Raw genomic sequence first — 13,632 nt, 5'->3', positions numbered from 1 at the left:
GGCGGCGCCTGGTAACCACACGTCTAGACTGCCGCTGGAAAGCCACCTGTGGATCTGCCCATTCTGAACAGTGGGGAGTACTTTCCTGTGGCTCTGCCCCTCGAGAGACTCGCATTGTTACAAAAATGAAACATTATCTTTACCTCTGCTGGTAATGCTCTCCTGATTAACTTCACTGAGGTGTGCTACACTGCCTTGGTTGGAGTCAACACAGAAGCTCTCTCCATCCATAGAATTCCAGGCCAGCAGTGTGGCCTCGGAGATTGCAAATTGCTGCATCACTCCTGGTAATGAAAAGAAAAAGAAAAAGAAGAAGAAGTGGACTGTTAACAGGTGAAATATTCCACTGAAACTCCCACATCAGGACTCAGTAAACACGTCACTAAACCAGTACGCGAAGTGGAAGAAGGTACTACGATATACTAAACAGAATTCAAGAGATCGTAATGTGTACTTATGATTACACAACATTATGGTTTTAATTTGCTTATTTAAGTAATAAAAGAGAATATGCAGCCGATCATGAACTTATCGCACTCAGAGCTTGCTTTAAATTTAAATAGTTTATCGTTTTATTCTTTTTTCATCCATATCACAGTTACGGTCGTGATATAAGCTGTGTTTTTCAAACAGGCGTCAATTGATTATTATAATTAACTGAATTCATGTTATATCTATTTATGGATTATAATACTGCCGTTTGACATTTTATTACTTTAAAAGTTTATAATTTCACTTTAAAAACCCTGGAACTGTCAGACAATCAACCCCTGAGTGTTCAATTCACTCTCCAAGTAGCATGTAGTTATGTCTATGCTCCAAATACTTATGTGCAATTTATTCCTGATTGGGTTGGGAAAACGCTGCCTGGTTTGATGAGTCTTGATTTCTGCTGTGACATTCGGCGATAGGTGTAAACAACATGAACCTTTAAGTTTATCCTGTGTTGTATAAACAAATCAGGTTGCTGCTGGTGGTGGTGTAATGGGATGAGGGGATACCTTCTTGGGATACTTTTGGCCCATTAGCACCAAATGAGCATGGTTTAGCCTACCTGAGTATTGTTGCCCATCACTTCATGATCACAGGATAGCACACCGTAAAACATGACAATGAGGTCACTTTACTCAAATGGCCACCACGGGCACCAGATCTCAATCCATTGGAGCACCTTTGGAATGTGGTGGTGGACCAGAATGAATTGGCTGTATTTCTTGAATTTTCCCCATCAGTATTTCTTTAGTTCTGTAATTCAACTATCTAGTATAAGCTGCTTCGAAGAAAGTTTTACCAGCAGCCATTCGCGCCTCCTTCTCCCCATCACTTAGGTCACTGTAGGCGTCATTCTCGAGTCTCCTTTCCCTCTCACGGTGCAGATTGGAAAGCCTCGCTCCCCCTATTGGCCCAGCAGATGGTTTGCCCCAACTCTGCCACTCAATCATGTGGGCGACACGGCCTTGAGCCATAGCTGTGGGTTTAGTTACCTTGTCCTTCATGGACCTGGTCACACCTACATAGACAAGACACAAGCAATAAAGAAGTATTTAAAAACACATTAAGTGGCAGCTAGACATCGTTTTTTGTCATGTAATATGTATAATGTATAATTCTTCAGTCATGGTGAAGATCGTATGTGACTGCATGACTGAGCCCACATTGGCTGCTATCAATATGTTAAACCTTGGCCTAATGAGAAAAAAAAAATTTGCATGATGATCTGCACTACATGAAATTTGGACACAGCTGTGGCTCTGCATGCTCCTGAATGGAGAGAAATGAGCGTATCAAGGCAATGCATTATGAATAATGATTGGGTTTTTTTTTTTTTTTTCAAAACCATAATTGAGTCACATACAGATCTATTATAACCTAAATTCTTTCTTTTTTTTATAGAAGGAAGCCTAGCAACGGCATTGTTCGTTGGGAAAAGGTCACAGAGACTTTTTTACTCTCCAGAATTTATTACTTGGGTTAATAAACTGAGATTCATTTTCCAATAGAGGTAAAAGTCAACGCCGATGTCTTATGCACCCGTCGATGTTATTCTTCTGATGAACTACCTCATAATAACAAAAGTCATTCTGTGTCTTCATATGTAGTGATTAATTCAACTTTAGTGGCTAATTTCTCATGGCGGTGATGTATCCAGAGCCTATTCAGACGAACCAAAACCATGGAGGAAGCCCACATGGAGAATGGGAGAAATTCTGCACAGAGAGTAACAGTAACCCTGAGCTTAGGGGGCCGTGGAACTGTGAAGCAACTTGTTACCCCTTTCTCTGGATAAACATAGGAAACTTGTTTGTGTGTTTTAGAGAGAAAGGGAGGCATGGCCTATGGGATAGTGCTATACATTCCAATAATATATCAGGGTGAGTCAAAAATTATCCGCACTCCAGTTATATTAAAAACTTATTTTGGTCACACTCTTTCCGTTCAAGCTTACTGTCTCCATAGTCACTGCTGTGCAGATGTGAACATGCAGGAAATCAAAAAAAAAAAAACTTCGGACCGATGCTACCTCTTAGAAAGGTGAAAATTTTAAAGAGAATTATTACTGGTGACGAGACATGGATTCATCACTACGAGCCTGAGAGTATGGAACGGAAATGTCCTCATTTGCCCATCGAGAAAAAGTTCAAAAGTCAACCATCAGCTGGAAAATGAATCAATGCTTACAGTTTTCTGGGATTCTCAAGCGAAAGTATTGGAACACTATCAGGAAAAAGGTTCAACAATCAATGGTGCTTGTTACAGTGAGACGCTTATTAATGAGCTGAAGACCAAACTTTGGATTAAACGCCGAGAACTTCTATCCAAGGGTGTCGAGATCTTGCATGATGATGCACATTTCTGCCTACACTGTCAACACTCTGGAAAACTTTATTTTGAGGTTTTAAAGCATCCTCCCTATAGTCCTGATTTTGCTCCATCATTCATCTGTTTGGTCCCACTAAGACGAATTTTCACTTCTGATGAAGAAGTGAAGACAGCAGTGCAAACATGGCTCGCAGCTCACCCTAAAACATTTTTTTTTTAAATAAGTGAATATAAAAGCTTCTTGATATATGGACAAAGGGTATTGAGAAGCAAGGACATCATGTAAAAAGTTAATTATTGTCTTTTATTAAAAAAGCTAATTAAAATAAATTCTACAGCCAGACTGCGGATAATTTTTGACTCACATTCCTACATGTGTCTGCTCAGACGCCACTATGATTGCATTCTGTGAAACAGCTAAAAATGACCAGAATTCTGTTTTGCTGTATATTCCATTATGTAATGCAATGACATAAAAAAATGTTTCTCTTAACTCTACTTTCTAACCTAAGCCTTGATAGCAACCATACAATATGCATCGCCTAATCACTTCAGCATGGGATCAAATGACAAAACACTGTACAGGTTCCCATAACGCACCTGTCCTATCACTTGATCCAAACAAAGAATCAATCAAACACACACTGTCCTGACGACAGAGTGATCTTTAAAAAGAAGCATACAGTACATCAGTCTAGGAAATCCCATTATAACCTGTTACTTCATCTTAAATAACACCATATAAATGGTTTTCCCAGGTTGCTACACACCCACCCACGTACACACAAATATTGATATACATGATGATCCGGTGATATCTACAGTATATACAGCATACAGAGTATATCCTAATGGGAATGGCCTCTTCCAGCATGACAAAGACCACCCTGAAGAAGGAGGAAGTTGTTTAGATGTCAACCCCTTTGAACAGCTTATGTATGTACAGTTTGGCAGATTTCGGACCAGTGTGTTAGATAACACTTTACCACCATCATGAAAATTTCAACTGATTGAATCATCTGAGGTGTTGTGGTTTTCTAAGGTTTCAAAAATATCGAATATTTACACTAATTATCCATAACATTATGACCACTTGCCTAATATTGAGTAGGTCCACCTTTGCCAGCATGATGTTGATGCACTCTATGTTTTGACATCTTCCTATTGGAACCAGCATTAATATTTCCATCAATTGGATCTACACTAGCTCGTCTATTAAATTGGACTACACAGGCCAGCCTCCGCTCCCAGTGTGCAACCTTGGCTACACATGACCCTGTCTCCAGTTTACCCATTTTCCTTCCTTGGATCACTTTTGGTATGTCCTGACCACTGCAGATCAGGAACATCCCACAAGATCTGAAGTTTTGGAGGTGCTCTGACCCAGTTGTCTAACCATTACAATGTGGCTCTTTTTCAATATCTCGTTACAATGGAGGCTGGAAGTGGGTGGGATATATTTTTTCAAAGTTGACATTTTGGAAGCAGAAAAAAAAAAAACGTCAAGTGTAAGGATTTGAGCGACTTTGACAGAGGACTGGGTCAGAGCACCTCCAAAACTACAGGTCTTGTGGGATGTTCCTTGTCCTCAGTGGTCAGCACGTACCAAAATCGATCCATGGAAGGAAAACCGGTAAACTGAAGACAAGATTCACTGATGCACATTGGGAGGGAAGGCTAGCCCGTGTAGTCTGATCCAATAGAAGCGCTAGTGTAGATTAAATTGATGAAAAGGTTAATGCTGATTGTGACAGAAAGGTGTCAGAACACACAGTGCATCAGTGTTATGGTGACAAAATGAGGACCTACTCAATATTAGGTCCAAATGTTATGGCTGATCGGTGTATAAGGATATTGCGCAGTTTGAACTGCAGTCAGTGTTAGTCAAAAGGCTGTTAGTCACAATGTTAATTTGTGCAACATAAAGCCCTCTCACTTTTGCTTAAAGTGTTCCCAAAAATTCCTGCTAGCCACAATGCTAATTTGTGCAGTGTAAAACCTTATTCGTTCATGCTAATATCGTTAGCAAAAACTCCACTAGCCACAATGCTAATTTGTTATACCTTCTCACTCACACTGATAAGTCCTACCAAAAAAGTGCTAAAAGTTCTTAAAGTGTTACCAAAACGTTTACTAGGCATAGTGTTCATTTGGTCAATGTAAAACCCTATTCATTTATGCTAAAAGTGTTAGCTTAAAGTTCACTACCTACAATGCTAATATGTGCAATGCATTTAAGCTCATGCTAAAAGTGCTAGCAAAAAAATCTGCTTTAATTAGTGCTAAGTAAAACTAAGTTTTTCAAAGCATTTTTGAGAATTTGTTCCAGTTTTTATTTATTTTAAAATGTACATTTTTAACTGGTTCAAAGAGATACAAACATTTCTCTCTGACATTTTTATTCTCCTTGAACCGCTCTGTTGCGTCGCTGATCCTTATTGAAGTAAGATCCACTCAAGATCTAATACTGATCTTATTTTATAATAAGGAGGACTCAAGTGCTGACACTCAATCACTGAAAAAGTGATACTGCTCTCTACTGAAGATGAGAATCACTCTATTAATTTGGTATTTTATTCAGGATCAAAGGTCACATATTGCTTTGCTTTTAAACAAGTTATATTATGACACAGAAGTTTGTAAAACGTTTAAAGCAATGTAAAATGTGTCCGTTAACGTTCCAGTTAAAGTAAGACTCAGGTCGATCAATACCGGCATCCCTAAAATTCATTCTATATTTTTCCTGTTGTAAATGTGCATAACATTTGGAAGCTAGCAAAGCCAATCTCAACATGGTCCTTTGGGACATGGCAATGCAGGGCCTCTGGGGGTGTGCTGTGGTGTCTGACAACAGAACGTTGGCAGCGGATCTCTTAGGTGCTGTTGGTTGGGGCCTCCAGGGAGGGTGGCACATCCCATGAGTGCTCGAATGGAAAGGGAGTTTGAACTTTGTGTTTGGCGGACTGGTTGGCAGCTTCCTTGGTATCTTTGGATGCTGGGTCCCATGCACTGTGTGTTGTGGTGCACTGGGTGTTCTCATGTCCTTCTGTCATGGTCAGCATTTACTTTTTTTTGCTACTTGACGCTGGATGGGCTTTTATGTGGGATCGGACTAGACGGGCTAGCCTTTGGGTGAAAAGCCTTGGTTACCCATAATCCTATCAACAGTTTATTGGTTTATCATTTATGTTGTTAATGTTGTTGACTTCACCTGTCAGTGGTCGTAATTTTATGGCTGAACAGTGTATAAAAGGTACCATTAACTATGTTGTTTGCATGTGTTTGTGTTGCGTCCATAATCTCTCTAGGGACACCATTTTTTAGTCTTAGCATCATGAATCCCTTTCTTTCACCCCTTAGCATGATGAGACCTGGAACAAGGACAAGCATGCTGTAGAGGAAACTTCTCTTATTTACCTAAGCGTAACACACATATAACTTAAAACTTAGGCATAAAGCAACAATTCTAAATGTCTCTTGAACTGTACCACAAACTTTAAACACAATTAATCTAAATGATCTTTGTGTTTTCATGGTGGTAAACAGTGATCTCTAACACGTTGGTGTTTAATAGGATTGAAATCTGGGTGGTGGCCACGAATTATATAAAGGTCATACTCATCATACCATTAAGGCACTCCTTATATCCTGGCAATGAGGGCATCCTGGAAGTGACTATTCCCTTGAGAACAGAACGATTTCGTCATAGGATAAAGGTAATCAGTCAGTACAACTGTCACTCACAAAGCACAACACAAGAATAATATTCACAACACTGTAATAAACTCACATTTGCACACTGGACAAAACCACAAAGACACTACATCAACACTCGTATAACCACTGAAGAACCAAACAATACAATTCCCAGCAGCAAGCCTGTGGTAATGGGTTGTGAATTTTGATGAACCAATGTTTGTGCTCTGGTTGGATCTAATTGGGCTTTCGTCAATGGCTGGCTTTGGCCATTGACAAGCACTAACTAATGGCAGCAGGATATGAAACTGGAAGGGGAAGGGACCCACAGGGGCAGCCATGTTGGCTCCACTCGCCATTTCCTCCACTAGAGCCAACATGGGGTCAGTTACCATCTACCGGGACAGACACACACCTGACACACCTGACAGAGAGGACTTAGCCAGAGCTCCAATCCCATAGGCGTTGGAGTTCCGTTTGAGACGAGGCAAGATGGAGGTGGTGTCCTCCATAGACAGCTGGTAGACAGAAATGTTGCAAGGAGAGAATATAAATAGAAGATTTGGAGAAAGAAAGAAAGGAAGGAACAAGCATTAAGGAAAGATGGACATGGGCACACCTAGGTATTCATATGCTATTTACTTGTTCAGGAAAAATGAGAGATCTCTGTAGCTGAAAAGTGTTAGTGATTTAAATGCAGTTGCTTGGAAGTTTAGTTATGGCAAGTGGACTTTTGTTGCTGTTGGATTCTCTAGTCGGAGAAAGGTTGGTTTTAGGATCCAAATATTTCCCCCAGGGATGTTTTTAAGGCTTGTTATGTGTGTTGTAATTAAAGAAAGTTACATTAATGAGAAACTCATTACAGTGGGACAGTCACACCTCCTACTCTCCGTCATATCCCCAAAGAGGGCCGTTAGGTGTGGCCTTCATGCTGAACATGTGAAGTGGCTTTACTGAAGCTAATGGAAGTGGAAAGGATTTCATTCAACAGAGGTGTCAGTTTCAGACACGACATGTCTCCCACTTTCCAGGATAATTTAGATAATAACGTACTTGCCACTTCCACCAGGGAGACCACACATATCAACCCTTTTTGGGAATTGCAACTTTTTCCAGGGACATATTTTGAAACAAAATAATTACCAAAAAAAAAGTCCATTTGCCATGACTTAACAAGTCTAGACATGACAAGATCTATTGTCTGTATTATATTTCAAAATTGTACATATAGATACAGTATATCAACCAGCAATCAAGCAGTCAAGCCTACATCATATTAGGGCTGTGCAATAAATATTTTTTTTTTTATATATATATATATAATTTATTATAATTTTTTCAGTCCTCATAAAACACATGTTCTGTATCATTCTGATTCACAATAGTATCCTTCTATTCGCTTTAGAGTGTCTCGTGCTAAAAGCCCAAACTCACTCTCAGCCTGACTATATCGTTCTTTTAATTCGTTATTGTTTTTGAGTTGAATTATACACTGCCTGGCCGAAAATAAATCCCACATTCGAAGATTTTATTTAATTACTTTTAGCTTTGATTACAGCTTATAATGTGGTGGTTAGTTCATGCGTGAAAAATGAGAACTTATGCTCCCAGAACCTTTTTTTTTTTTTTTTTTTACAATTTGATCCTGAAATATGGCCGTGCTATTAACTCCATAGATGTGATAACCTGGTCATTCAGTATATTCAGGTGGTCAGCTGACTTAATTTTATTGCCACATAACGTTACCGAGCCTAAACCTGAGCAACTGAAGCAACTCCAGATCATAACACTGTCTCCAGAGGCTTCTACAGTGGACACTATGCATGATGGGTGTATCGCTTCTTGAGCCTACCTTCTTAACCCAACCCGCCCATTGCTCTGGAATAGGGTCAATCTGGACTCATCACACCACATGACCTTTTTCCATTGCTTTAATGTTTAAAGAAAACTGAAGCCTTTTCTCTCTGACAAGTGGTTTTCTTATGGACACGCAGCTGTTTAGTCCCAATCCCGTGAGTTCCTATCACATTTTGCACATATGGAAATGCTCTTACTTTCACTTTTAAACATAGCTATGGTTTTACTGTTGATTTTTTTTTTTTACCAATCAACTTTACCAAGTGTTTAAGTGATCTCCATCAAATATTTTCTTCTGACTAAATTTCTTCCACGGTTGGCGGTTCAGCACGATCCTTCCAAGTTTTAATAATGTTTTGAAGGATTCTTAACCCAGTTTCAGTCATTTCAAAATTCCTTAGTTGTTGTCTTTGCTTGATACCGCTTGATTAACCCTTCTGAAATTACACCTTCTTATGGTCCAGGCAGTGTTTCTGGTGTTGTGAACTCTGAAGTCCTCAGTTTTCAAGTTCTCAATTGATATCTCAAGGGTTATCCTTATATTACCCAAAATAATAATTGGTTTTATGATTTTTGCCTGAATATGAGAACATCTGTTTTACTAACACATCCCTAAATACATTAAAACTACTGACAGTACTTCCTGTATGTAGAACAATACATGAAATAACAATTAACACAATATCTGACTGTACATACTGATACATACTCTGCAGAATACCTGCTCTGTACTGCACTGATCATCAATTATGATCACGATTCAGTAACTATTGCACTGTCTGTTTTACTTTTAATTATACTGTATTGCTTATCCACTGTGTGACTTTGCACCACCCATAATTCAGTACTGTCTGTGCAATACTGCACATTTATATATAATTAAATTTGTATATACTGCACTACTATATATAGACATGCAAGTACTGTATATATGTACATACTGTATGTATATTCTGCTTAGCATCTTATATTCATCACCACTGCATTGTTTGTATATATATATATATATATATATATATATATATATATATATATATATATATATACAGTGAGGTCAATAAGTATTTGATCACCCTGTGATTTTGCAAGTTCTCTTACTTAGAAATCATGGAGGGGTCTACAATTTTCAGCATAGGTGCATTTCCACTGTGAGAGACAGACCTGTTATTCTGCTTTTAAATAGTCCATATGTTTCTTACGAAGCCACTCCTTGGTTCTCCACGACCCATCTTTAATGCTCTGACTGAGGGAAGGAGGTTTTTGCCCAATATTTCACAATACATGGTCCCGTGCATCCTCTCCTTAATACAGTGCAGCCGTCCTGTCCCCTGTGCAGAAAAACACCCCCAGAGCATGATGCTTCCAGCCCCATGCTTCACTGTAGGTATGGTATTATTGGGATGATACTCATCATTTTTCTTCCTCCAAACACAGCGAATGGAGTAAAGATCAAATTGTTCTACTTTGGTCTCATCTGACCACAGGACTTTCTCCCATGACTCCTCTGGATCATCCAGATGGTCCCTGGCAAACTTCAGACGGGCCTGGGACGGACATAGGCTGACTTAAGCAGGGGAACCTTCCGTGCGATGCAAGATTTTAAACCATGACGTCTTAGTGTATTACTGATAGTAGCCTTGGAAACGATGGTCCCAGCTCTCTTCACGGCATTGACCAGCTCCTCCCGTGTAGTTCTGGGCTGATTCTTCACCATTCTCAGCATCATTGATACCCCATGTATCTATAGACTTTGGCTGATTGTGGGGTGCACAGGTGTCTTTATGACAGCTCACGAGAGTGTAGCTAGACTATTTCAAAGCAAAATAACAGGTCTTTGAGAGTCAGAAATCTGGCTGATAAGCAAGTGATCAAATACTTATTTGACACAGTAATTTACAATTAAAAATCATACAATGTGATTTTGGGATTTTTCTTTTTAGATTCTGTCTCTCACAGTGGGAATGCACCTATGCTGAAAATTGTAGACCACTCCATGATTTCTAAGTGAGATAACTTGCAAAATCACAGGGTGATCAAATACTTATTGACTTCACTGTATATATATATATATATATATATATATATATATATATATATATATATATATATATGTCATACATCTCATTTATTTATAATACTTACACTCAAAAAAATGAACATGGCTACCTGTTACATGTACTAAAATGTAATATGTGTTTTGTACATAATAATTTCATGTTTCCAAGATAAACATGAATAAATTATGTTGTATTTACATGAAATTCAACAACTTAACATGTATTAGATTTAATCATGTTGAGATAAACCAAAGAGATCTTGTCACTATGAAAACCGGAAATAGCAAAACCGGAAATATCGCGAGAAGAGAACATAGCGTGTTGAGAAGACAAACGTTTGGCGGGCGTGTGGAAAAGGTAAGCAGGAATTAATTCCCATCTTTCTAAATAAAAACAATATACTGAACATAAATGTCACCTTCTGTTTAGCGATGTTTAGTCACATTATTTTGGTTTAAGCTATTTCTTGTATTTTTAATCACACTTAAAATACCGACGGTTATATGCGCGTGCTTAATCTGCGGTTCGGTTCTGGTTTCGGTCTGTTCTCATGAGTTGTGAAGCGAGAGGAACAAAGTATAAATATTGTTCATTTGATAAATTAAGTATCATGAATTTTTAATTGAATCTATCTCTGTATTTTTTTACAGGAGTTTGTGAGTAAAAGTGTCCTGTCTGCATCTGACTTCAGGAGTTTCCTGACCAACCGTCTCTAACGGTCATATTTAAAAGTCATAACGTGCAGTTATAAAGTACAAAACTTTCTGTTGGTGTTAATTTTCTTTTCTATGATTAATACTTATTTGTGGTGTTTTATGTTTTGTACATCTTTTCAAATTAAGACTTCATTTGTAAGTTGCTGCTGGTGTAAAATAAAAATCTCTGTTTTATCCCGTTTGTTTTATGCTTCTTTCCTTCACAGAATTCTGTTGATCAGGGCTTGAAAATTAAATTTACTTGAGTTGGATCAACTTAATTTACAACTGAAAAATGTGTTGTACCAACGCTATTCATTTATGTTAACAGTATTAAATTATGTTGGACGCAGCTGTAGTAAATAAGTTAAATTAACCTAATAAAATTAATTTGACTGAACCTAAGAACATTAAGTTGGGCCAACAAAATTGCTTAATGTTGAAAGAAAGCCATTAAATCAGGTGGAAATTCTTTCCATAATTTAATTACGTTCATTCAACAAGTTATTTTTTTGAGTGTACTGTACCGTCTGTAAATAATAAATACACCGATAAACCATGCAGCATATGCAATTCTCATAATATGTTATTTATTGTAAATATGCCATTTATGTGCTTTGGTTAGATGTAATCTGCATTTCAATGGCGTTGTACATGTACTTATACACAATGACTATAAAGTTGTATCTAATCTAATCTGATCTAACCATTTATCCATTTTCCATTAAAATAAATGTTTTGTTTTTTTTGCAAAAGAATGATTCTTATGTTTATGAAATACACACACACACACACACACACACACACACACATACTTACATATATATATATATATATAGTTAGTAAAACCGAAAGCGAAATGCGGTAGAGAAAGAGAACCTAGAGGTGGACAAATTTTGTTTGTTTGTCACACTACTCACTCACATTGATTCCCTCCCATGAAAACTCTGGCCGTCCTTGCTGAAGCAGAAAGCAGACAAAAAGATAAGAAGGAGTCGATGAAGTCAGAGGAAAAGGCAGTGAGTGAGCGATTTAGAAGACAGACAGGTGTTCCGGAGTAAATGAAGTAATGTAGCCTGTTAAATAACACATAATTTAAGGCCAAAAGTTTGTGAACGCTTCACCATAACACTCGTCATGCATCATTAGAGTGATTCTGATGATGATAACCACTATCTTATTGGCACATTCATATTCACATACATATTTTATATATACAGTTCTGTGCACAGAGACCTGAACCTGGATTAAGAACTCATCAACTACTGTATACAGGGTCGCGGGGGCCCTGCATCCTATCCCAGGAGACTTTTACACCCCGGATGGGGTGCCAATCACCACCATGAAGGTGTAAAGCGAGGCGACAGTGCTAACCACTACGCCACCGTGCCACTCCAAAGGCTGGTATCCACCTAATATACAGTAGCTCTAGTGGGAGTCATGAGGGGGCATCCTTTTAAGTCATTTACCCTGGCATGATTTATTCATTATAAACCCGAAACAAATCATTGCGGTTTTACTTACATAATAAAATTCATAGCACTAAATTGAAAAGGGATTAGCACACGAAACGTCTGATTGTGAGCCAGCCTCGTCTTTGTACGAGGACGCTAGTGAGACTGGAATGACACTGCCATTAGGCAGGAAAAGAACAGAGGTGGTGAAGTGGAACAATTGATGAGGTTGTGTCTCCAAGGATAGAAAGCCAGTTAATATACTGAATATACTGTAGATAACATAAGCCCCCTAGAGGCAGACTCCCGTGGCCTGTGCGAGAAACATGAAACTCTCATGCCTAGCGAGTTATATTATGTTATCTGTCACCTGGCTGGGATAGATTCCTGACTTGTTAGCACTGTAAATATAGTACAGCATGCAACAGGCCACAGGCAGGGATATGAGGGCATGGGTCAGGTGTCCGTGCTGGCATGTTATTGGTTTATTCAGTGTTGTATAGTTCTCGTAGAGAGCATGGTGATCCAACTTATTCGACCCAATACATTTTGACTAATAGTTGAGCCTATTGATATTGATTATCATATTTCAATGACATTAATGAGAGACCTCATTTCTTACATTTTTACTTGCAGAGACTTCTATAAACTGTCAATATTAATTTATTCATTTTTTTATACCGCTTATTTATAAGAAAACCGGTTGGTAAGACATTATGTACTCTCAGACACACACAGCATTCATTCATCTTTTTATTTTTCTCTGAAAAACTATTCCCTAATATATTTCTAAGACGTTTTTCTGTAACATTTCCAGTTCAAGTACTTCAAGTCACTCTTTATTGCCATGACAATCATATGAAATGTACGATCCACAGTGAGATGCAGTAACATGCATGCCATGACATACATTGTGTTTATACAGACAGGGCATGACAGAGTGCAATATGAATAAAGAAGCTCGCAGGGAAAGGTTAATGGGAAAAGGTAGGCTGAGTAAGCACCAGAAAAGCATGACTACTTCGAATTACAAAAGCGAAAAAAAAAAATAAC

The 13,632-nt window shown here is 38.3% G+C and overlaps 1 protein-coding gene across 4 annotated transcripts in view; it reads right to left on the bottom strand.

The window, feature by feature from the left end:
* Positions 1-13,632, bottom strand: part of fam131ba (family with sequence similarity 131 member Ba) — a 46,110-nt gene that overhangs the window by 8,414 nt on the left and 24,064 nt on the right. The window contains exons 3-6 of one of the 4 annotated variants that reach the window (XM_053490128.1): positions 12,050-12,085; positions 6,932-7,034; positions 1,292-1,510; positions 144-284 (exon numbers count right to left, since the gene is read on the bottom strand). In XM_053490128.1, the coding sequence (XP_053346103.1) occupies positions 144-284; positions 1,292-1,510; positions 6,932-7,034; positions 12,050-12,085 (499 nt within the window). The remainder of the gene's footprint in view (positions 1-143; positions 285-1,291; positions 1,511-6,931; positions 7,035-12,049; positions 12,086-13,632) is intronic. The other 3 variants (XM_053490129.1, XM_053490130.1, XM_053490131.1) reach the window with 3 other exon arrangements.

Source organism: Clarias gariepinus, chromosome 28 (assembly GCF_024256425.1).
Source record: "Clarias gariepinus isolate MV-2021 ecotype Netherlands chromosome 28, CGAR_prim_01v2, whole genome shotgun sequence".
Taxonomy (NCBI): domain Eukaryota; kingdom Metazoa; phylum Chordata; class Actinopteri; order Siluriformes; family Clariidae; genus Clarias; species Clarias gariepinus.
Note: the sequence above shows the minus strand (reverse complement) of the source record. Positions and strands in the feature narration are given on the sequence as shown.